Below are 25,601 nucleotides of genomic sequence, written 5' to 3' on the forward strand. Positions count from 1 at the left end.
GGATTCGCAACAAAATATTGAAAATAAAAATATTTTGTTTGGGTTTGGTTTATTTGTCCAATTACTTTTGACCTCCTAAAATGTGGAGTGTTTGTAAAGAAATGTGTACAATTCCTACAATTTCTATCAGATATTTTTGTTCAAACCTTCAAATTAAACGTTACAATCTGCACTTGAATTCTGTTGTTGAGGTTTCATTTCAAATCCAATGTGGTGGCATGCAGAGCCCAACTCGCGAAAATTGTGTCACTGTCCAAATATTTCTGGACCTAACTGTATTAGCATTGAGTTTTCTCAGCAGATTTGTCAAACCATAGTATGAACACACTATTCTACAGTAGATGGGGTAAGACTATATACAGTGCCTTGCAAAAGAATTCGGCCCCCTTGAATTTTTCAACCTTTTCCCACATTTCAGGCTTCAAACATAAAGATAAAAATTTTAATGTTATGTGAAGAATCAACAACAAGTCGGACACAATTGTGAAGTTGAATGAAATTTATTGCTTATTTTAAACTTTTATAAAAAAGAAATAACTGAAAAGCGGGGCATGCAATATTATTTGGCCCCTTTAAAGTTAATACTTTGTAGCGCCACCTTTTTCTGCGATTACAGCTGCAAGTCGCTTAGGGTATGTCTCTATCAGTTTTGCACATCGAGAGACTGAACTCTTGCCCATTCTTCCTTTGAAAACAGCTGGAACTGAGTGAGGTTGGATGGAGAGCGTTTGTGAACAGCAGTTTTCAGCTCTTTCCACAGATTCTCTATTGGATTTAGGTCTGGACTTTGACTTGGCCATTCTAACACCTGGATACGTTTATTTATGAACCATTTCATTGTAGATTTTGCTTTATGTTTTAGATCATTCTCTTGTTGAAAGAAATCTCTGTCCCAGTCTCAGGTCTTTTGCAGACTCCAACAGGTTTTCTTCAGGAATGGTCCTGTATTTGGCTCCATCAATCTTTCCATCAACTTTAACCATCTTCCCTGTCCCTGCTGAAGAAAAGCAGGCCCAAACCATGATGCTGCCACCACCATGTTTGACAGTGGGGATGGTGTGTTCAGAGTGATGAGCTGTGTTGCTTTTACGCCAAACATCGTTTGGCATTGTGCCCAAAAAGTTCGATTTTGGTTTCATCTGCCCAGAGCACCTTCTTATACATGTTTGGTGTGTCTCCCAGGTGACTTGTGGCAAACTTTAAACAACACTTTTTATGGATATCTTTGAGAAATGGCTTTTTTCTTGCCACTCTTCCATAAAGGCCAGATTTGTGCAGTGTACGACTGATTGTTGTCCTATGGACAGACTCTCCCACCTCAGCTGTAGATCTCTGCAGTTTATCCAGAGTGATTATGGGCCCTTTGGCTGCATCTCTGATCAGTCTTCTCCTTGTTTGAGATTACATTTTTGAGGGACAGCCTGGTCTCGGTAGATTTGCAATAGTATGATACTCTTTCCATTTCAATATGATTGCTTGCACAGTGCTTCTTGGGATGTTTAAAGTTGTGGAAATCTTTTTGTATCCAAATCCGGCTTTAAACTTCTTCACAACAGTATCACGGACCTGGCTGTTGTGTTCCTTGGCCTTCATGATGCTCTCTGTGCTATAGGCTGCTTTCTCACTTGCGTTCAGTGCAATCCGCCGCTATGGAGAATAGCGCAGTCCGTTAACGCAGTGCCCTATTCTCCATAGACTTGTATTGACGACGCACTGTAATGCAAGTGTCTGCGTTTCATCTGCTGGACGACGCGGAGTCGTTATTTTGACGCAGGGTCGGGCGGAGGGAACGCTACATGTAGCGTTTTTTGGGTCGTTAAAATAAAGCACCTTGCCGGATTCCGTTGGAATCTGCCAAGGCGTCTAATGATTGTCTATGGTGGCGGATTCCGCCGCTATGCGCTAAGCGGCGGAATCCGCTGACTGATTCCATCACGTTCTACCGAGCATGCTCAGCCTGTCCAGCAGAATGATCTAAATCGTTTAAAAATCACTCCTGGTCTCTCTCCCCCCTCTCACATACTCACCGATCACCGATGCGGTGCTGCACGGCTGTCACAAAGCTCCGGCGGCTTTTCCTCTTTTGAAAATGCCGGCCTCTCATTATTCAATCTCGTATTCCCTGCTTCTCCCGCCCACCGGCGCCTATGATTGGTTGCAGTCAGACCTGCCCCCACACTGAGTGACAGCTGTCTCACTGCAACCAATCACAGCCACCGGTGGGCGGGTCTATATTGTGCAGTACAATAAATAAATTTAAAAAAATCGGCGTGCGGTTCCCCCCCAATTTTGATACCAGCCAAAGTAAAGCCATACGGCTGAAGGCTGGTATTTTCAGGATGGGGAGCCCCACGTTATGGGGAGCCCCCCAGCCTAAAAATATCAGCCAGCAGCCGCTCGGAATTGCCACATCCATTAGATGCGACAGTCCCAGGACTCTACCGAGCTCATCCCGAATTGCCCTGGTGTGGTGGCAATCAAGGTAATAAGAAGGTAATGGCAGCCTATAGCTGCCACTAAGTCCTAGGTTAATCATGGCAGGCGTCTGTGAGACACCCCCAATGATTAACCTGTAAGTGAAAGTAAATAAACACTTAAACCTGAAAAAATACTTTATTTGGAATAAAAGATAAAAAAAAACCTCTTTCACCACTTTATTAATCCCCAAATACCCCTCCAGGTCCGACGTAATCCAAACAAGGTCCCACGATGCTTTCAACTCTGCTACATGAAGCTGACAGGAGCAGCCATAGAACACCGCCGCTTTCTGTCAGCTCCAGGCAGCAACTGAAGTGAGTCGCGCTGTGAGCAGGGACGTCACTGAGGTAGTGTGTGCGGTCATCATGGGAGCGGTAGTGCCGGTGTGAGTGCGGTGATTATGATGGGGGCAGTAGTGCCGGTGTGTGCAGTGATGATTGGAGTGGTAGTACAGGTGTGTGTGCGGTGCACGGTGGTTCAGTGGTTAGCACTGCAGTCTTGCAGCGTTGGGGTCTTGGGTTTGAATCCCACCAAGGATACCATCTACAACGAGTTTGTATGTTCTCCGCGTGTTTGCATGGGTTTCCTCCGGGTTCTCCGGTTTCCTCCCACACTCCAAAGACATACTGATAAGGACTTTAGATTGTGAGTCCCAATGGGGACAGTGTTCCTGATGTATGTAAAGCGCTGCGGAATATGTTAGCGCTATATAAAAATAAAGATATTTTTATCATTTTTATGATGAGTGCGGTAGTGCGTGCATGTGTGTGTGCGGTAATGATGAGCGCGGTAGTGCCGGTATGTGTGCGGTGATGATGAGTGCAGTAATGCTGGAGTGTGTGCAGTGATGTTGATGGGGGCGGTAGTGCCAGTGTGTGCGGTGATAATTGGGGTGGTAGTGCCGGTGTGTGCGGTGATGATGGGGGCTTGCGCTCTCGGCTTAACGCAACGCGTAATTTCACAGGAATCCGTTGCCTTTAAATCACACTATTTACAACGCATCCGTCACATGCATCACACAACGCATTCAACGCAAGTGTGAAAGTAGCCTTAAACAGAGCACTGAGACTATCACAGATCAGGTGCATTTATACAGAGACTTGATTACACACAAGTGGCTTAGGCTAGTTTCCCACTTGCGTTGTGCGGCATCCGTCGCATTGCGTTGTGTGACGGATGCAACGAATGCGTTGCATATAGTGGCACAACTGATGCGATGGATGCTGCAAAACACCGGAATCTGCTTTTTTTTTTTTTTTTTTTTACAGTTTTACCGGCGGCAGACTATTGTGAACGATCAGCTGCTCAAAAGCCGGTTGCCGGGCGATCAGCTAAGCGCTCTCAAAAGCCGGCTGCCGGGCGATCGGCTGATTGCTCTCAAAAGCCGGCCGCTGGGCGATCAGCTGATCGCTCTCAAAAGCCGGCTGCCGGGCGATCAGCTGAGCGCTCTCAAAAGCAGACTGCTGGGCGATCAGCTGATCGCTCTCAAAAGCCGGGTGATTATTGGCGGGTGATCATTCGGCCACCGAGAGACAAATCAAAGTTTCTGTGATAAAAAAAAAAAAAGATGAGCATGCACAGTGAAAAAATAAAGGATTGCGCCGCTCAAAAAACGCTACATGCTACGTTCCCTTCGCCCAACGGTCACTGACTGTCACCGACAAAACAACTGATGTGCCGCCGGGCGGATGCTACGCAAGCCCATCCGTTGCAATCCGCCCTTAATAGAAGCCTATGAAGAATAAACGGATTCCTGCAACGGTTACCGTAATTCCTCAAGGCGGCGGATTGCAACGGACGTCGCACAATGCAAGTGTGAAAGTAGCCTTATATTTATCATCATCAGTCATTTAGGACAACATTGCATCATTCAGAGATCCTCAATGAACTTCTGGAGTGAGTTTGATGCACTGAAAGTAAAAGGGGCCGAATAATATTGCACGCTCCAATTTTCAGTTTATTATTTCTTACAAAAGAGTAAAATAAACAATAAATTTTGTTTAACTTCACAATTGTGTCCCACTTGTTGATTCTTCACCATAACATTAAAATTTTTATCTTTATGTTTGAAGCCTGAAATGTGGGAAAAGGTTGAAAAATTCAAGGGGGCCGAATACTTTTGCAGGAAAAAAACAAAACACCATTCAGTTTTTCACTAATCTAAATAGGTCCAGAATTCTGTGCCAATTCATTTCTTAATAGTGATTGGAGCTGTTTTTTCTCTCTTGTATTCAGTGCTCCTCTAAATGGAGAGATTTAAAGAGAGCGTACAGGATTTGTTTAGTTGCCACTATAGGGAGCAAAGAAGATGACGCCATATACGGTTCAATATTAGACTATCTATATATGTAAAGCAGTGCAGAAGTAACCGGGGCCTCATAAGAATTGCCTCACAGTAAGATTGTTTTGGTTACATAAAGGCACTGCAGAAGTAACTGGAACTTCACTTATGAAGATTGTCTCACAGTAAGGCCAGTTTCAGACGTCAGTGTTTCAGGTACGTGAGAGATCCGTTTTTAACACGTACCCATGTTATTCCAAGATGTTACTCACACGGTCGTGTTTTCACATGGACTGTGTGACCCCTCATGGCCCCGCACGCACACACGGAGACATCTGTTTTTTCTCAGGTAGCACGAGTGTCACATGGATCGCACACTGATGTGATCCGTGTGACATCAATCTGACACATACCGGAGAATACACGGGTCTTTGAAATAAAAAGATTTTCTATATTCACCTGTATCCAGCTGTGCTATCTTCGGCTCTACTGCCTCCCGCTTCTGACCCCCACTGATTATATTCATTGATTATTCACTCCACTGAGGACCTGGAAGCCGGAGCATTGCGGGGACGTCAGTGCCGGGGACCGCATCGCTGGGGACAGGTAAGTATCAAGGTGTGTGTGTGTATATATACAAATGTGTATATATATATATATATATATATATATATATATATACATACATATATGACCTGGAAGCCGGATCATCACAGGGACAGCATCAGGGACTCAGAGTTCCCAATGACGGTTGTCGAACCTGTCAAGTCACCGTCCTGGCACCCGCTGTAGCGCGGGTGTTGCGGGGGTGTCATCAGAGTTCACTAGGTACTCCAATGGCCTCCCAGACATCACTGCACACACACTGCTTGCTTTGTGAATACTCACCTGTCCCTGTGATGCGTTCCTCGGCGGTGTTGTACCCAGCGCTGTCCCCTCAATGCTCCAGCTTCCAGCTCCTCAGTGTGTTGAATATTCTATAAGTATAATGAGCGGCGGTCAAGAGCGGGAGGCAGCAGAGCCGAAGACCGCACCGCTGGATACAAGTAAATATAGAAAATCTTATTTAAAAGACCGGTGTTTTCTCTGGTACTTGTGACACGTATGCAAACACAGATGTCACATGTGTGACATACACGTGACACACATGACACACATATGACAATAACCATGCGTGTGACTTGTATCCGATTAAACACGGATGTCTGAAACCGGCCTAAGATCGTTCTGGTTGCCTACAGCAATTAGAGTGCAGCTTTCAGCATTGAAGCTGCTGAGATAAAGTGAAAGATGAGCTCTGATTGGTTACTAAGAACAACTAGAACAGCTTTACTGAGGCAGTTTTCATAACTGAGATTTGAGATCCTTTATGAAACACATTAGATAGATAGATACCGTATTTTTTGGTACTATAAGACGCACCGGACCATAAGACGCACCCTGGTTTTAGAAGAGGACAATAGAAAAAAAAATTTCAGCAAAAAATGTGATCATGACACACGGTTATGGGGTGAGGATCAGCTCCTGACACTGTTATGGTGGTAATGTCCCCAAATTCTCTACTAAACGTACCTCATCCTGGTAATTATTCTCCTACCTTGTACATGATCCCCATCCTTGTATATATGTCCCTCATCCTGGTAAATACCCCCATCCTGATAAATACAACCATCCTGGTATAGCCCCCATCCTGTTAAATACCCCCATCCTGCTATATACCCCCATCCTGCTCATAATATACCCCCATCCTGGTATATGCCCTCATCCTGCTATATACCCCATCCTGCTATATGGCCTGTATTCTATGGCACAGAAAAAACTAAACGTTTATACTCACCTTTCCTCACTCCCTGCAGGATAGATCATCTTCCTCTCTGTGTCAGTAGCAGCGCCGCTGACCTCTGTGGACCATTCCCTGGCAGCATCACGATGTCCTCCTGTCTGCCGGCTCGCTGATGTGTGTAGAGACAAACGGTGCGCACAGCGATGACGTCATCCCTGTGCTCACCGCTCTGTTCACAGATCAGCGGGCCGGCAGACAGAAGGATATCGCGATGCTGCAGGGGAACGGGGAGTATACCGTACTTATTTACTGCCCCCTGCGCTGATGATGCGCAGGGGGCAGTGAATATAGCCGCACATTATCACTCCAGGCTGTAGTTGCCAGGGGTGATCATGCGGGCCGGCTGTTTACTATGCGCGCATCCCCCGCATGTGGGCATGTATATGAAATGAGCGGGTCCACGTGGTCATGGCAGGCGCTGCTACAGCCTGCTCATGCCACCGCAGCACCCTCATTCCCCGCAGCCCTACATTCAGACTGTAAGATGCACCCCCCACTTTCCCCCAAGATTTGGAGGATAAAAAGTGCATCTTATAGTCTAAAAAATACGGTAGATAGATAGATAGAGATAGATAGATTCCCCTATTAGATCTCTGATCAGTGTGAGGTGATTACTAAGAGTCATAATACTAAGGACTGGGGGGGGGGGGGGGGTTTTTTTGTTTTTTTTGTTTTTTTAAATGCCGCCCAAAATACAACGATCTATTGGGCAAGTTAATCTAAAACCTAAGAAAGCAAAACTGTCTCAGGGAACAACGCTAGTCCAGGTTTGAAAGGAAATGGATGAGAGGCTGAATCAAAGGCAGCTGAAACATCTGAACAATGGGATTGTCATCTTTAGGATTATCAGATGAGACAGGCTGAATAAAGGGAAGCTGAAATACCTAAACACTGAAAATGTCGTCTTCAGGAGAATCAAATGAGACATGTTGAATCAAGGAACATGCAAACATCTGAACTAAAGGATGAATGTCGTCAAAACAACCACATACAACATATGAAACTTATGCAAAAACCTAGGCAGGCTGACTTAAGATTGGAGGCGTTTCACTACGATCCAATTCAAGATTATAGGTCACATCTGAAAATCACAATAGACAAAATGGACGTAATATATAAACATTGTCAAGAAAAAATGTTTAATTTGGAATTGTGGGGTATGTGCTGCTCAAATGACAAAGCCCGTTTGACACCTTTAAGGCTATATTCACACAGGATGCTTTTGCAGCGTTTTTTTCCTGACCAGGCAGGATGTTTCCTGTGAATCATCTGCGGTTTTGGTGCGGTTTTATTGCGATTTTTTGGCAGTTTTATAGCATTTTTTTTCTCTGCTGTCAAAACCAGCAAGGGTTCAAGAGTATCCAAGTGCTGGACAGGGCTGGTATTGACCTGGATCCAGTACTCTGGTAGTAAAAACAAACAAAAAAAAAAGGTAGAAAGAAAAAAAAAAAAAAAGGAAAGCAAGCGCGTTATACTTACTAGTCTCCGGTAGATGCTAGAGTGTATGGGCTACTTCCAGGTATGATGTCATTCAACAGGCCCCTATCACATGGGTGGCAGGGGGGGCAAAGCATGATTGCAGTGGAAGGGTTGAAAACATCGCCAAGCTCACTAACCAAGCCGTTCACACCCACTAAATTATCTGGTCACGCCCACTAACCCGGAAGGAGCCCATACATTCTAGTATCATCCATACCTGCTCCTGCGGCCCCTCCTACTTCCGATGCCGTTCATTAGCCTCATGCATAATCACTGCTTCCCCTCCCCACTGAAGTCTGTGGGTCTATCGTACAGTAAAAAATTAAATAAATAAAAAATGACGTACGGTCCTCCCATAATATGATACCCAGCACAGATGAAGCCTACAGCTACAGGCTGCAGCCCCCAGCTTTCTGCTTTATCTTGTCTGGGTATCAAAATAAGAGGAACCCCCTGCTGATTTTAATTATTTAAATACAATAAATAATTAAAAACACAAACAGCGTGCGGTCCCCCCACTTTTGATACTCAGCCAAGATAAAGCCCACAGATGGGGTCTGGTATTCTCAGGCTGGAGAGATCCAGCCTAAAAATGTCAGCTTGCAGCTGTTGTAGCTGTTCTGTTTTGTCACAAGTCAGCTTATGGGATCACCAGTTAGGTCTTCTCAATTAGGCCTCTTCAGACCTAATCAAGATCGAGCGCTCGGAGAAAACGACCAGCATCCATGTCGGCATGATCAATTTTCTGTTTATTTAACCAAAGTACACTTTATTTATACCATTTACAGATCAATGTGATATTGCAAATAAAGCTTCTAGCTGGACTTTACAAGTTGCTCATATGACCTTTAAGTTTTAGCAAAACAAAAATGTAGAGTCATGCATATGAGATAAGAAGAAGATAAGAAGAACATTTAGAGACAATAATAATCCTTGAGCCTGTCTCTTATTCCGAAGACTCCATAATGACTATGAACTACCACCAGATATACTTACTAATAACAATAAAATATCTTTAATGAAGAAATATAGAAACTATTAACCCTTCTATATCACAGCCGCCCAGGATTGTCGCATCCATTAGATGCGACAATCCCAGCACTTTACCTGGCTCATCCCGAATTACCTTGGTGTAGTGGCAATCGGGGTAATATCAGGGGTTAATCGCAGCTCATAGCTGCAACTAAGCCCTAGATTGGTCAGGCAGGCGTCTATGAGACACCCCCCATCATCAATCTTTAATAAGTGATCAGAAATAAATACAAACACTGAAAAAATCCTTTATTTGAAATACAATGTAAAAAGCTCCCTCTTTCACCACTTTATTAACCCCATAATCACACCCCTGCAGGTCCGACGGCGATTCAGCTCTGCTACATCTGAAAATCATAGCGAGCGCCATAGAACAGGACTTCCCGCTGTGAGCTCCAGAGAATGAATGAGCCGCGTGATCAGCGGTCACTTCACTCAAGTGATTCCCGGACACAGCTGGCGATACCCGTGACCGTAAATAGCCTAAGTGAAGTCACCGCTGAATGAGAGGCTCACTCATTCTCTCTACACAAGACCCGCAGACCATGTCTGTGATTGGATGCAGTCAGATGCTGGGGGCACATCTGACTGCAACCAATCACAGATTAAAGCAGTGAATATGTAATGAACTGGGAAGTGGAGGAGCCACGGGAGCATAGAGCTGTGTCAGTGATTCGGTAAATATAGCACGCCTGCTCCAATCACCCTATCCCCACCACCATTTTTAAGTGCCGGCCAGATACCCTGGATCAATTCCGGGCCTAACCGGGTTTTTTATTAACCCGGTTAGACCTGCTGATCCAGGGTATCTGCAAGTCCACCTGTCACTAGGGTGAAAAACCGTAGCAAAAGCGCTAAAAAGAATTGACATGTTCATTCTTTTCATAACGCAGCAGAACCTGAGGTGGTTCACAAAACCATAAAGGAAAAAATCCTGACGTGTTGGTGTGTGTGTGCATGAGATTTCAGAAATCTCATAGACTTTGCTGGCATGGATTTGCACAAAACCAAGGCAAATCCGTCGCTAAAAAATGCTGCAAAAACGCCCAGTGTGAACATAGCCTAAGTTTATCTCCCGAACCCCTTCTTTCATAAATCGGTAAAAACTTCTAAGCAAAGCATTTTCTGCAAGTAATAGGATTTATCTTTCCAGATGCCCTGAGCAGGGCAGATCAAAGTATTGTAGTGCGCCTGCGCGGGACCGGCAAGTGTGTATGACATAGGACGTGTCATGCACACAGGCTTCAGAAGGAGGACGAAGGTGGCTGAAAGAGGAGGCGCCGACATCGGAGAACGGAGACGTCCATATGACTCAACTCCACCGCAGTGACTGTTTAGATAAGTATTATAAAGTGATTTTTACGTTCTACGCAGCGGCCTGGGCTCTTATACACAGCATGTTAGAATGCTGTATATAACAACCCACTAGTGGTGGTCGCAGCTTATAGGCCCCAAATCTGGTGACAGGTTCCCTTTAATGCAAGAAGAAGGGTGTATATCTATCAATAGTAAAACTATTATGAATAATAAAATAGTAAAAATAGAATTAGGTTTCCTAGCACCAGTTCGACCAGCCATGATGTTGTGGATAGAGATAATCTGCGAGAAAAAAAGCTGTGATTTGGAAAAGTTGAAAGTAATGTCACAAGAAATAACGTCAAGCTAACAAAAAAGAAGAGATGGAAAAAAAAAACAATTAAGATGTCAACTTCAGGTTGACGCTAAAAATGTAACCTTAGCAAGCGTAACCAACAATTGAACATATTTTCGGAAAGCGAAGCAGCGGTTATATTGCTTGTATGTCAATGAACTCTAGTAGTCACTACAGGCAGCTAGCGTGCCACAATTTTAATCTTTGTCCATGCAGGGAATTTAGGTCAGAAATTCACAGTTCCCAACACTGTAAGAAATAATCCGGCAAGGTGGAATAGTGAATGGCTGGAAAAGCCATTACTATTAGATGATAATCAGTTTTCCTTATAGTTATTGTAGTATTTATGATTATTAGGTTTAACGTTATTGTTCGGCTTAAGATCTCACGTCTATTCAAAACTGTCTCTCAGCATACCAACTGTACAGACTAAGGCTGGATTTACACATCTGTGTTTTGCAATCCATGCACGGACCAGATAAGATCTCCAGACCCGAACTCAACAGCATCAGAGGCTGTCAAGTGTGGATGTGTGTGTAGCCTAATGCACAAGTCTTTTAAGATATCCAGAGCCCATTTAATACCAATCCCTAGGGCTAAAAAGAGAAAAATAATTACGCGGATTTTGAACTGTACATCCTTCTCTAGGGAATAGAAGAGCAGATACTTGGCTAATGAATTTGTATTACACAAATCCCCAAATTAAGACTTCAAGAATGCTGTAAGAATATGAACTTTGCAGCCATTTGTCTAAAAGCTGTCTTACCATTCTTTTTCAGGACATGCCCAAAAAAACAGTACATTTGGTGACTAGCAGTCACATTGGTCAGACATGATGGTCAACAGAAGAAGCATTAGGACTGTGACCTATTAGAAGAATTACCATTTCAGGAGCAGTCATGGGGAAGCTCAGCAGTTTAATGTAGCTTACAACTAGCTTTTTTAAAAGGTTATTACTGACAACTTTTGCAAATGAAAGGTCACCCGCTCAGCTAGTGGTCTTTTTTGAGAAAGACAAAAAAGCAATTAGCATATTTCATGTGCATCAGGGTTTTTTTTTTTTGCATAAAGTACGATGCAACATTTATTATTAATATATTGGTCCAGTAGTGAAGATCTAGCTCTTTTCTTGCTGTGGGACTTTAAGTAGGGGGATAAATGGCAGCACCATGCTTTCTAGTATGAAACAGTCCAAACCCAATCTCTTTGCAAAATAAAATACTTCACCAACCCACAAAAATCATTCCAAATTCAAAGAATATTCTGGGAGATTTCACAGAACAATCAGTCAACAAAGAATTTGCTCATTAATGTTTATGCTTAGCATTAAAAATCAGTATGAATAGGCATGTGGGAGAAAGAGGGACAAGTTATCCTAAAATCAATACCCTCAAGCTAAAGGTTGTGAGAGACGATTTGAAGGATATCGAAGAAAAAGTACAGAGAAGATAAAATTATTAACTTTGACTACTTTCAATACTTTAAAGGGGGGTGTACACATTAGACGTCAATTTTTTATTTTTTTTTAACGAGACTATGAGAGCAGGATTTCATACCCAATGCTATTTATAATTGCATGTAACACTTTCAAAAGACAAGTCTAGCAATACCTTTACATGAACTTTACATTTGCATATTAATTTAAAAGCGGATTTCTCAGTAATGGAGGAACAAACTCATTATTGAGAAATAAGAGTTTGTATTGATATGCAAATGAGGCTGTAGATCTGAAGCCTCTGTCACTCCAGCTCAATTTCCTGCCCAACGCTACCTTCTCCTGATTGACTGACAGCCTCTATACTCTAATAAAAGCTAAAGAAAAGAGTGCAAATAGGGTCTTAGCAGGTAGATACCAGTGAGGAAAAACACGCAATCAAACTCACCTTTTTAGGTTGTGAAAGTCACAACTCCTGAATCAGGCCCAAACTGACAGCTGCTGCAGCCCCACGTGCCAATCACATCAGTAATGAAGAGAAGGGGTTACCGCTGCAATGTTCCTGTCCTCATGAAGGAGACAGAGCTCTCTGAAACACTTAGATCTGATTAAACAATTATTTTCGATCAATAACTTGATTCTTTGGCGGCAGCGTGGCATTAACCCTTTCTTCTCTTCATTTCTTCATACTCTGTGATTTTAGGCAAAGGAGTCGTCAGACAAGAAGGAAGCAGCGATGCTAGGTGAGAGAAGCTTTAGTATTCTGCCATGTATGGCAGCCTGATAATCTCATTTATTGCAATTTCCGTTACAACCCCTAGAGGTCGTTGTTACCCTTTGTATTGTTGAGTTTCTCTTTAAGCTAAGTATATTCTGGGTAAAGAAACGCCCCCTCTGTGCTCTCAGAGGAAAGTCTGCAGCCATTTTCTTCTTCAACTTTTGAGGGACAGACCCGTTGCCTCGGCTCTCTTATCTGTAATTTCACCCCCTGCCTTGTATAATCTGGTGAGTCAGAGGCAAATTACATGTGCTATAGTGTTAGAATGTTAGGGGTACTTCTCACATAGCGAGATCGCTAGCGAGATCGCTGCCAAGTAACTGGTTTTGTGACGTACCAGTGACCTCATCAGCGATCTCGCTGTGTGTGACACTAAGCAGCGACCTGTCCCCTGCTGTGAAATCGTTGATCGTTACACACTGTTCTGGTCCATTTTTTGGTCGTTGGTCTCCTGCTGTGCAACACGCATCGGTGTGTTTGACTGCGGGAGACCAACGAGCACCAACTCTGAAAGCAGCGTACGCTGGTAACCAGGGTAAATATCGGGTAACTAAGCAAAGCGCTTTGCTTGGTTACCCGATATTTACCCTGGTTACCAGCGTACACCGCTTACAGGCTGCCAGCGCTGGCTTCCTGCACACGTTGCCAGGGTAAATATCGGGTAACTAAGCAAAGCACTTTGCTTAGTAACCAGATGTGTACCCTAGCTACGTATACAGGGAACCAGCGCTGGCAGCCTGTAAGCAGCGTACGCTGGTAACCAGGGTAAATATCGGATCGCTGGTGGGATTCGTTGGTGCATCGCTACATGTGACGTAACCCTTAGTTAGAAGACTGTGTATTCAATGCATTATACGTTGTAATTTTACACCTTAGTGCCATCCCTGCTCTGACTATGTAAATAAGATTCTGTCTGTGTGAAGTAGCTGCAGGTGACCTTTGCCCTAGATTCTCAATACAACTGCATCTTATGTTAATGTTATGCCATGTTAACACCTTATTTAACTCTGTACTGACTCAGAACACTTTCTTGTTATAGTTGTTACCCGTTTTCACCTTGTATCCTGGATATTCTGTATGCACCATATACTCTGTATATCCTGCAATCAAGTTCATGTAACCAGCTAATAAATCAAGACTACAGAACTCCTACAGCCTCTTTATTGGAAATGTGAACGAGGGTTTAGCTGTATGCCAGAGATTCACAGCGTTACGTAAAAGAAGGCAGAACATTTAGATCTACAGCGTCATTTGCATGTATTATAGATCGTAAGCTCTTTTGAGCAGCGTAATTTTTTTTTTACTTTAATTATTGTATTATCTATAACTATCACTTATGAAAGTTTTTTATATGAACCTCTGAATTGTAAAGCGCCGAGGAATATGTTGGTGCTATAGAAATAAAGATCATTATTATGATATCAATTAAAACGCTGATTTCTCAGTAATAAACTGGCCATGTAAAAGTATTCCTAAGCAAGTCTCTGAAAGAGCTACATGATCAAATAATTATTTATTGAAGGGGGGGGTGGAATCCTGCTTACAGATTCCCTTTAACTGCATATATTTGGGTCAAATGTATTTTAGCAACTGGGTCCAATTAAACAATTTGCACCATTTGCTTTTTTTTTTTTTCATGCTCTTTGCTTCACTGAGGGATTATCAGTTAAAGGTAACCAATCACTAGGATTTTTGTATATAACCTATATATAGTATAGTATATAACTTTTGTATATAACCATAAACCTGCTGTACTGGCACTATCAGGCTGATTCTCTACATACCTTTAGTGGTCAGCTCGGATGTTTAGGTTTTGAAATCCAAGAAAGTAAAGTTTTTAAAATCAGCAGCTGCTTGAGTGACAGCAGCAAAGGAACAGATAATATATTCATAGTTATCCCCTCTCCCTGTTAAAATTAGCATAAGTATTATACAAATTATTTACTTTGTCTCTTGCAGGACCTGTGTGAGATCATACCCATGTGACCAGAAGGGGCGGGGACGCAGCCAACAAAGCTGGATACCAGGTCACATGGGTATAATCTCACACAGGGTCTGCAACAGAAAGTGAATCGGTTGTATAATACTTATGCTAATTCTAACAGGGGGAGGCGATAACTATGAATATATGATCTGCTCATTTGTTGCTGGGATCCAATTGCGAAAATAAATTTGACCCAAATATATGCAGTTAAAGGGAATCTGTAAGTAGAATTCCCCCCCCCTTCAATAAATATTTGTTCATGTAGCTCTTTCAGAGACTTGCTTAGGAATACTTTTACATGGCTAGTCTATTACTGAGAAATCAGCGTTTTAGTTGATATACTAATGATCTTTATTTCTATAGTGCCAACATATTCCTCAGCGTTTTACAATTCAGAGGTTCATATAAAAAAACAGTCATAAGTAACAGTTCTAGATAATACAATAATTAAAGAAAAAAAAATTACCCTGCTCAAAAGAGCTTACAATCTATAATACATGCAAATTACGCTGTAGATCTAAAGCTTCTGTCACCTATTGGCTGAGGCCTCGCCCCTTCTGGTCACATGGGTATGACCTAACACAGGCAAAGTGAATCGTTTGTATAATACTTATGCTAATTCTAACAGAGGGAGGGGATAACTATGAATATATGATCTGCTCCATTGCAACCGTCACTCAACAAGCAGCTAATTGGCTCCCTTTAACTCCTTCACGACCATGGACGGATATTTCCGTCAGGGAGCGTGTCCCGTTAAGCCCCGCCCCCTGCCGCGGACAGGCGGCGTGGATCGGCACACATATCAGCTGTTTTCAACAGCAGACGTGTGCCTGCATGTTACGAGTGGAATCGCATTCCACCCGTAACATTAACCCCTTAGATCTCGCTGCCAAAGTCTGGCAGCGAGATCTATATGCGCGCAGCCATGTTTTTTACTTACCGCCACCCCCACCGGAAGTCACGTGAGTGATCACGTGACGGTCGGTGGTTGCCATCGTAGCACAGGGTCATGTGATGACGCCTGCAGCTACGAAGTTTCACTTTCGTTTTTCCTCGGACGGGAGCAGAGGGAAAAAGAAAGTGACTATTTCTGCTGTTTACAGCTGTATAGCTGTGATCAGCAGATAGCGATCGGATTGCTGATCGCTATAGCCCCCTAGGGGGACTAGTAAAATAAAATAAAAAAAGTAAAAAAAAAAAGTTTTAAAAAAAATAAAAAAAAAAAAAAAACTAAAAGTTCAAATCACCCCCCTTTTCCCCCCATTGAAAATTAAAGGGTTAAAAAAATAAATAAATATACACATATTTGGTATCGCCGCGTTCAGAAATGCCCGATCAAAATATAAAATCAATTAATCTGATTGGTAAACGGCGTAGTGGCAAAAAAATTCCAAACGCCAAAATTACGTTTTTTGGTCGCCGCAAGTTTTACACAAAATGCAATAACAGGCGATCAAAACTTAGCATCTGCGCAAAAATGCTACCATTAGAAACATCAGCTCAAGACGCAAAAAAAAAGCCGTCACTGAGCCATAGATCCCAAAAAATGAGAACGCTATGGGTTTCGGAAAATGGCGCAAAACGTACGCCACTTTTATTGGACAAGCTTGTGAATTTTTTTTAACCCCTTAGATACAAGTAAACCTATACATGTTTGGTGTCTACAAACTCGCACCGACCTCAGGCATCATACCCACACATCAGTTTTACCATATAGTGAACACCGTGAATAAAACATCCCAAAAACTATTGTGCCATCACACTTTTTATTGCAATTTTTCCACACTTGGAATTTTTTTGCTGCTTTCCAGTACACCATATGGTAAAACTTATGGTTTCATTTAAAAGTACAACTTGGCCCGCAAAAAACAAGCCCTCATATGGCAAGATTGACAGAAAAATAAAAAAAAGTTACGGCTCTCGGAAGAAGGGGAGCAAAAAACAAAAAACGCAAAAACGGAAAGTGCCCTGGGGCTGAAGGGGTTAAATAATGCAGCAGTCAGCAATAGGCAGTGCAACGGAGAAGCTATAAAAGGCAAAAAAGGGCAGAATTTTTAATGAAACACAGTTGCAAAATGATTTGTTTTTATTCCCATCTACATGCATTTAAATTATCAATAAATGTCTGCAAAATGTGGACATGGACAGCTGAATGCTGAACTGCACAAATAGACTCTCACACTTTTTTCAGACAAATGTATTCAATAAAAAAAATAGCTATTTCTGTTATTTATTTAAGGCCTTAACAATATGTGTTGTATAGTATTTTATTACTTCTTAGCTTGTAGGTAAAATGTTAACAGGGTAAAATAAATTACAAATCAGAATAAGAGGAAGGCAAGGGAAATAAATAAATTAACAGGTGAAAAGTAAAATGGCTGATATGTTTTTATTATGTAACATATCATTGCCAAATTAAGTGAATTATGAATATGTCATGTTCTCATTCTACTAAAGCCATGATAATATTACCCTAAACTCGGGGGTCCGCTTCTGCCACGCAACAAAATAAGCATCTCACCTAAGACCACATTGCAAGGTGTCTCTCAGCGGGCGGCATTTTGCTGCCCACCAGGAGTGGGATCTGGCCCTTCTCCAAATTGTTTTTTAATTGACTGCTAACTCAGAGGACAGCTATGAAGCTCTGCAATCAATAGTAACTATGTTTTTTAAGACCCTTAACAATTAAAAACATGAACAGTGAGCCAACACTTCTGGGGGTTGAGTTACAAGCAGCAGAATTATAAGGCCACCTGTTCATGTTGCGGATATCACTGCTGCGCTGCAGTGGTGGTGACAATGGTGAGAAGGTTTGTGCTCCATGGTGTAAGTGAAGAAACAAGGAACTTTTATTGTAGAGGGTTAGAGTGCGGGCAAAGTATGGGGGTGTACATTATGAGGGGAAAAGTAGGAGAGAGCGCAAAGTATAAAGAGAGCGGGCAGTGTGAAAAGTGCACAGCACGGGAAAGGGCACTGCAGATGGGGACACTGTGGAGAGAAGGACAGCATGATGAGAGTGTGTGAAAAGTTGGCCCAGTATGGTGAGGGGACAACGTGAGGATGGGGTATAGTGTGGGGAGAATGGAGGGAGAGGTGGCAGCATGAGGCTAACAATTTCAAAAGCAGGCAGTGCTGAGATGGGAATTATGTGAAGGGAAACAGAAGGAGGGGCACAGTATGAAATGGGGATGGTATAGTAGTCATAGTTCATAAGAGAAGACAGTGTGGTAGTTCTAGTTTGTAATTGCAGACAAGGTAGCAGTTATTGTTCATAAGGGAGGACAGTGTGACAGGAAATATATTTTTCCCTTTCCATGATCCATGCTCTAAACATCTTTTCCACCTAACAATATGTAAGAGACAATGGATGATATAAAAGATGATGATGTAAAAGATGTATTAGTTATGGTCAGCACAGTGGCTTTGCGGTTAACAATGTAGTCTTGAAGCACTGCTGAGTTCAAATCGCACCAAGGACAATACCTGCAAGGAGTTTGAATGTTCTCCTGTTTGCATGAGTTTCTTTCCACACTCCAAAGGTATAGTGAATAGGAACTTAGATTGTGAGCCCCGAAGGGGACAATGATGGTGGGGTTTGTATAACACTGTTGATGGGGCACTTTACAAGTGAGCAGAATAAATAGAATACATTTGCAAAAACAAAAAATTTTAAAGAACTTTTTGAGAAGTATACTTTAAATTATAAAATGTTATATTTTACTACAAATTTAAGAATTCTCCTTAAATTTGTAGTAAAATATAACATTTTATAATTTAAAGTACATAGTAGCTTAAAATCTCCCCAATGGAACCTGCATCAATCTCGAGAACAGGGCACGGTCACTGCTGCTTTCAGTGGAGGGGTGGGCAGAATTGACATACAAAATAATAGGATTTCTGACCTCCTCTCCGACAGCTGCACTTGTCAGAGCCCTATTCTTGAGGTACATGCAGGCCATGGAGGAATTTTACTCTATTTTATAAGTATGGCAAATTCTATATATACACACCATAAATGTACAAGATGTGGATACCTCTTTAATAAATGCAGAAAATGTGTTGATGTTCATTTGCATGTCTGCAGTAACCGCATATGTACCGTATTTTTCGAACTATAAGACGCACTGGACCATAAGACGCACCCTGGTTTTAGAGGAGGAAAATAAAATCTTAAGCAAAAAATGTGGTCATGACACACTGTTATGGGGCAAGGATCTGCTGCTGACACTGTTATGGGGGTAATGTCCCCAAATTATCTGCTAAGGTACCCCATCCTGGTAATGATCCTCCTGCCTTGTATATGTACCCCATCCTAGTATATGCCCTTATCCTGCTATATACTGGCATCCTGCTATATGCCCCCATCCTAGTATTTATTCCCATCCTGCTATATACTGGCATCCTGCTATATACTTCCATCCTGCTATATACCCCCCATCCTGCTATATATTCCCATCCTGCTATATACCGCCATACATCATGCTATATACCCCCATCCATCCTTCCTGCTATATACACCCATCCAGCTATATACCCCCATCCTGGTATATGGCATGTATTCTGTATCATACACAAAAAAATAAAAATAAACGTTTATACTCACCTCACCTTTCCTCGCTCCATGCAGCATTGCTTCTCCTCCTGTCTGTGGCGGCAGCAGCGCCACTGGAGTGTGGAGCCGTCACCGGTCACTTCCCTGCAGCATCGCGATGTCCTTTTGTCTGCCGGTCAGCTGACCTGCGTGACTAGCAGCGCGCACAGCGATGACGTCATCGCTGTGCTCACCGCTCTCTACACAGATCAGCTGACCGGCACAGACAGGAGGACATCGCTGTGCTGCAGGGGAACGGTGAGTATGCCGTACTGATTCACTGCTCCCCGCGCTGATGATGATGCGCGGGGGGAAGTGAATACAGCCGCACATGATCACTCCAGGCTGTAGTTGCCAGGGGTGATCACGGCCGGCTGTTTTCTATGCGCTCACCCCCCGCCCATCATCCCGCCCACCTGTCAATGCTGGCTTCAGCGCTGAGAGATGATAGGCGGGATGATGGGCGTGCATATGTAATGAGCAGGTCCATGTGGTCACGGCAGGCGCTGCTACAGCCTGCTCGTGCCCCCGATGACCGGCTCCACCGCAGCACCCTCATTCCCAGCTGCAGCCCTATATTCAGACCATTAGACGCACCCCACACTTTCCCCCAACATTTGGGGGGAAAAAAAGTGTGTCTTATGGTCCGAAAAATACGGTATGTGTTTGTCAGTGTTCTTGCAGCCTACCCTTGAATGTCCATCCATTTGCGTAGTGATTGCTTGTATCTGTTTATTAGGCTATGTTCACACACGGCATCTTTTGCTGCGTTTTTGAGGTCACAGAGATGCATCAAAATGCATGTATTTCCTTCTCCAGCAAAGTCTATGAGATTTCTATTTTGCGGTCCATACTGGGCATCTTTTGTTGGCTGCACCTTGGCTGCGTTTTTGCAGATGCACACAAGATGCAGCATGTCTATTCTTTTTGCATTTCTGCGTTTTTGAGCCCTTCCAGTTAATAGATTTGACTTAAAAAAAAAATACATTGGGCAAAACGCGGTAAAAACGAGTCAAATACGCATCTCTGTTTTAAAAAAAAAAGATGCCGCATGCGAACGTACCCTTATACTGGTTATGCACACGATATTAGGATCTAGCGGAAGGCAGTAACTTCGTTACCATTAACAGGAGGGGCTAGACACCATTCATCGCCACCCTCCCTAACCACTAATTGCCAGAAGATGCCTGGAAAACTCAGCCATTAAATATAAATAGTCATTTTCTGACTTGAATTTTCTATGTCGCAAAAAATAAAAAAAATGTTATAGATTGTGTTAAGTATATATTTTTAATGAGCAAAAAAAAACTTATTGAATTTAAAGGTTGTTTTTTTTAAACCAGACAAAGCAAAGAAAAAAAATGATACTAAAAAGCTGTGTAACTATTCATTTTACATGTAATATGTTTACACAACTTGTGAATGGACTTGATAGTCCTAACCATGAAATCAATAAAATGCAAATGTATATTGAGTCCTTAATAGGCCTTAGTCATGTAGGAAATGTTTTAACATCACGTTAATTCAATATTTCCAGTTCAGCTCCATAGCAAACAAAAAAAGAAAACAAAAAAATATAATGTACATGACCAGACCAAGACCAAGTTGTAAATCACTTACTGAGGTCTTGAGGCTTCAGCTTGATCTGTCTGGAGTTTTTCTCCACCTTCTACTTCCATTGTACAGTATACAATTCTGTTTGGAGCCACTGATTTCAAGCCCTGGACTTCCATGATAACAATCTGCATGAAAGCACAAGTACAAGTACAAAAACAAAACATTAATTGCAAAGCTGGATTCAGATTTATTTTGACCCGGTGGATTCATTGTATACTCTGGTGATCTTGGCATCTCCTTTCCAAATAAACAGACCTAACAACTGAACGTAAGACAGACATGCAAATTGTCTTTTACAAGTTGAGGGAAATCTTCATGCTAGCAGCTAAGATAGCCCAGTGGTACAACTGAATAAACAGAAGGGTCTTGACTCTTAACAGTTGTGAAGTGCCTTGCTTTTTAAGGATCTGTTTAGTTAAAGGGAGGCTGCCTCACAAAACTCAAAGTGTGAAAAAAGTGTATTTGCAATATAGTATATTATATATAGTGTAGGGACCTACAAGCATGAGGTTCCAGTGACGAGGGTTGTAGGCTTCCGTCTTATGGCCATAACACCAACTAAAAACCTCATATCTTTTTGTACAGGATACAGCCAGGCCCCTTTTTGTTAGGCCTTGCATATTAGAGTTTCTGTCCCTGTATGATGCACAGATGGGGTACGGCTTTGCAGCCCGCCTGATCTAATAGTATGGGCGTTGCCTAATAGGCTGCGGGCTTGTGACTGTGCATTTGCAAGTGTGAACAGCGCTCTATGCAAGCCATCAGTGTGCAGTTTTACCATCCAGCAATCTCCTCCTCCATGTTTGGAAGTGTGTGTGTGATTTGTTCCTCCTACACCTGTGATGCCTCCACCTAGTGGGGGCTTAGCTGTATCCTGCTGGAGTAGTAGTTTTTGGCCTAGGTAATGTACAGCTGCAGTTCCATCATTGCTGTAAATAAAACACACAAAATGGAATAAAAAAAAAAAAAGACCAGGATAAGTATAACTATGGAAAAATCCTAGGCATGTAATTAATTCCTTATAATGGGGATTAGGTCAACAAAATCGGAAAGGGTCTTGTTACTCAATCGGAGTTCACTAAACAGATATGCAATAATCAAGATCCCCCAGTCGGAATGTGCCAGTAGCAAAAATGTCACATGGGGCTTCAAAGAGACCTTAGCTATCTATGTTAGTTATAAACAAGTTATCCCATGACATGCCAGACCAGAATATATGTCAGTCAGTCATACACCGGTGAGGTTTTCCTCTATCCCACTGTAAGTACAGCTCAATATGAGTCAGTCTCATTCATTATAACAACATAGGGTGAGCTTTATCACTATGTCAAAGCTGTAGAAGTCCTCAAAAAAACAATATTCCCTAATATACAGTAGTTCCATGTCCTTGAAGCAGAGGTTAGCACCCTAAGATAAACAGCAAATGGTGCCCCCGCTCACTGTTGGCTGGCCCTAATGTTTATCAAAGTAGGGCCAGTATAGGGCACAACTCCACTTGTATTTCGCTAACTTCTCAGTTAGCAAAGATTCATATATGACTAGCCTGAAAGACAGAAGTCAGAGTCCATACTGAGTCAGGGTATCTCTCTAATCATGGTATATACATATTCTGGCATACCCACTTTCATGCATTGGCCACATTTTCTTCTGTTAACCATGTAACCCCCAAGAAAACACATGCAGTCATCTTTGCTTTACATTATTTGGGCTTCATAGACAAGGACATTGCTTCTTGTAAGACTACCCCTAAATCAACAATTTGATATTAAGTCAAAGTAAAAGATAAGGGCTTACCATGTCAATGACTATCTGTCAAAGTAATTGGTTAACTCTGGTGAATGGAAAATGGAGTGACTCTTTCAGTAGCAGAACATCAACTAGAGTATTTTTATGTAGGAAAGAATGGCACTTCCAAGTTTTTAATTTCCATTAAAATTTGAACATCAGTAATGAATTCCCATTTCAGAAAAACGGACGCGTTTCTGGCGTGTTGCTGCTCTCAGTCATATTTAACTGAAACCATTCAGGTGTGAGATTGCTTTTCATCCAAGGGAATGGGCTTACTCACAATTTTGCTTAAGAACACTGCCATAAATAAAGAGTGATAACAATGATCCAGGAGGAATTAGGTGATGAACCATATTTTTTCCAGCATGATGGAGCACCATGTCACAAGGCAAAAGTGATAAAAAGCGTCTCACTAAACAAAACATTGAAAATTTGGATCAATGGCCAAGAAACTGCTCAAATCTCAATGAAAACCAGTGATCGATCCTCAAAAAAGTAGGTGGACAAAAATAATGATAAATGCCAAGCACTGATTAGGCTAGAATGGATTACCATCAGTAACAATTTGCCCCAGAAGCTGATATCCAGCATGCCAGGGTAAGGTGCAGAAATCTTGAAAAGTAAGGGGTACCACTGTAAATATTGAGTCTTTACATATTTTGTATTTCTCAATAAAAGTTTAAACATTTATGAAATGTTGTAATTGTACTTCAGTAGTGATAGAAATATCTGACTAAAAATCTAAAAACACAGTGGCATCAAACTTTGTTAAGACTATCACAAATTTTGTTTTCCACACTTTTAGCCATTTCTGTACATCTGTTTAGGGGAGTCCTTTTCAGTTAGTCCATGGAAGTATTACCAACAAAACCATGGAAAAAACATAGCTGGCTCAATTTCTATACATGCAAAAGGTCTCATGGATAAAAATAATCAGGCTGATCACTAATTTGTTCAGCTTTTTAAAAAGACATACCTCTAGTGTGAAGGACAGGACAACATCAGATTTAGATAGTTGAACTTCACTTTCATCTCCAATGTCCAGGAAACCAGAATTTTGAGAGCGTTTTAACTTTTGAAGTTTAAACTCAGGACCACCTTTAGACACTGGAAGACTTTCTAGGTTGGCCATTAGTAGATTGACGGATGCTCGCAGCTCTTCAATAAACATTCCCTCCATTTCCTTTGTTAAAAATCTTGGAAATATTTTCTCCTTTGAAAAAAATTAAAAAGCAATTGAGTGAGTGACATGAGAAATACACACTGTATATTTTATTTTACTTTTTGTCTAGACAAGCAATGGAAGCATTAAAACAGAATCTGTCAGTAGGATCAAACCCTATAAGTCATAAACATAGTGAATGGAAGACACACTTAGTTGGCATGTTACAATATCTGCAAGCAAACATGGCCGTCTGCTGGTTGGGAACAGTAGATAGGAACTGAAGAGTTGAGTGTTTGCTTCCTTGAGGGAAGAGTTTGGAAGAGACGACAGGTCAGGTGACGGTTGTGACACAGTTGTTAAAATCTAAAAGTGCGGGACAACAGAAGAGGGGAGGAGGCGGCACCTGAATGGTCTTGTGTGTTTCGGAATAACACCGAACACTGTTCCCAGAGAAGACCAAACACCATTTCAGAAGATGACTGAATACCAGACCAGTGACGAGATCCAGTTGCGTAGAAGAATTGTTTCTCTGGGCAAGTTGCTTTCTGTCCAGGCATGTGATAGTGTGCAGAGACTGGGGCCGCGCTACAATTAGCAGAGATGGCTGGCGTCTTGATTAAAAAGGTCACTAAAATTGGACTTGCAGCCTAGCCGGTTGTGTCGTAATCCATTTAGGGACTCTGTGTTGTTAGATCATATTATCTATATAAGTGTAATCAAGACAGAAGTTGGGGTGCCACTGATGCCTTCCTGACAGAGACTGAGACTAGGATATATTTACTGATACCTGTTATTTAGGGTTATAAATAACCAAGTGTAATAATATTGCATTTATATATTTTACATCTTTTACAGTGTAAAGGCTACTTTACACCAGACAATCTATCGTGCGATAGATCGTCGGGGTCACGGTTCTTGTGACGCACATCTGGCATCGCTGGCGACGCCGGCCTGTGTGACACCTCCTAGCGACGCAGTATCGCTCACAAATCGTGAGTCGTGTACTGCTCGCTAGGTTCCATAATATCATTTAATTTAGTGCTCATCGTTTCCGGGGTAGCACACGCCGCTCCGTGTGGCACCCCGGGAACGATGAACAGCAGCTCACCTGCGTCACGCGGCCGCCACCGGCTATGTGAAGGAAGGAGGTGGGCGGGATGTTTACGTCCCGCTCATCTCTGCCCCTCCGCTTCCATTGGCCGGCGGCCGTGTGACGTCGCTGTGACGCCGAACGTCCCTCCCACTCCAGGAAGTGGATGTTCGCCGCCCACAGCGAGGTCGCACGAAAGGTAAGCATGTGTGACGGGGGTTACCGACTTTGTGCGCCACGGGCAGCGATTTTCCCGTGACGCAAAAAGGACGGGGGCAGGTACGATCGATTGTGAAATCGCACAATCGGTCGTACCATAGAAAGCAGCCTTAAGTTTTCTTACAATTGTCAATGGTGTCATTCCCTGATCGCATGTATGGCTACTACTC

General features: G+C 42.4%; 1 protein-coding gene across 16 annotated transcripts in view; it reads right to left on the bottom strand.

Moving 5' to 3' along the window:
* Window positions 1–25,601, bottom strand: part of CADPS2 (calcium dependent secretion activator 2) — a 914,362-nt gene that overhangs the window by 676,553 nt on the left and 212,208 nt on the right. For all 16 annotated transcript variants that reach the window (XM_075345069.1, XM_075345070.1, XM_075345068.1 and 13 more), the window contains exons 5-6: window positions 23,934–24,170; window positions 21,173–21,294 (exon numbers count right to left, since the gene is read on the bottom strand). In XM_075345069.1, the coding sequence (XP_075201184.1) occupies window positions 21,173–21,294; window positions 23,934–24,170 (359 nt within the window). The remainder of the gene's footprint in view (window positions 1–21,172; window positions 21,295–23,933; window positions 24,171–25,601) is intronic.

This window comes from Anomaloglossus baeobatrachus, chromosome 4, assembly GCF_048569485.1.
Source record: "Anomaloglossus baeobatrachus isolate aAnoBae1 chromosome 4, aAnoBae1.hap1, whole genome shotgun sequence".
Taxonomy (NCBI): Eukaryota; Metazoa; Chordata; class Amphibia; order Anura; family Aromobatidae; genus Anomaloglossus; species Anomaloglossus baeobatrachus.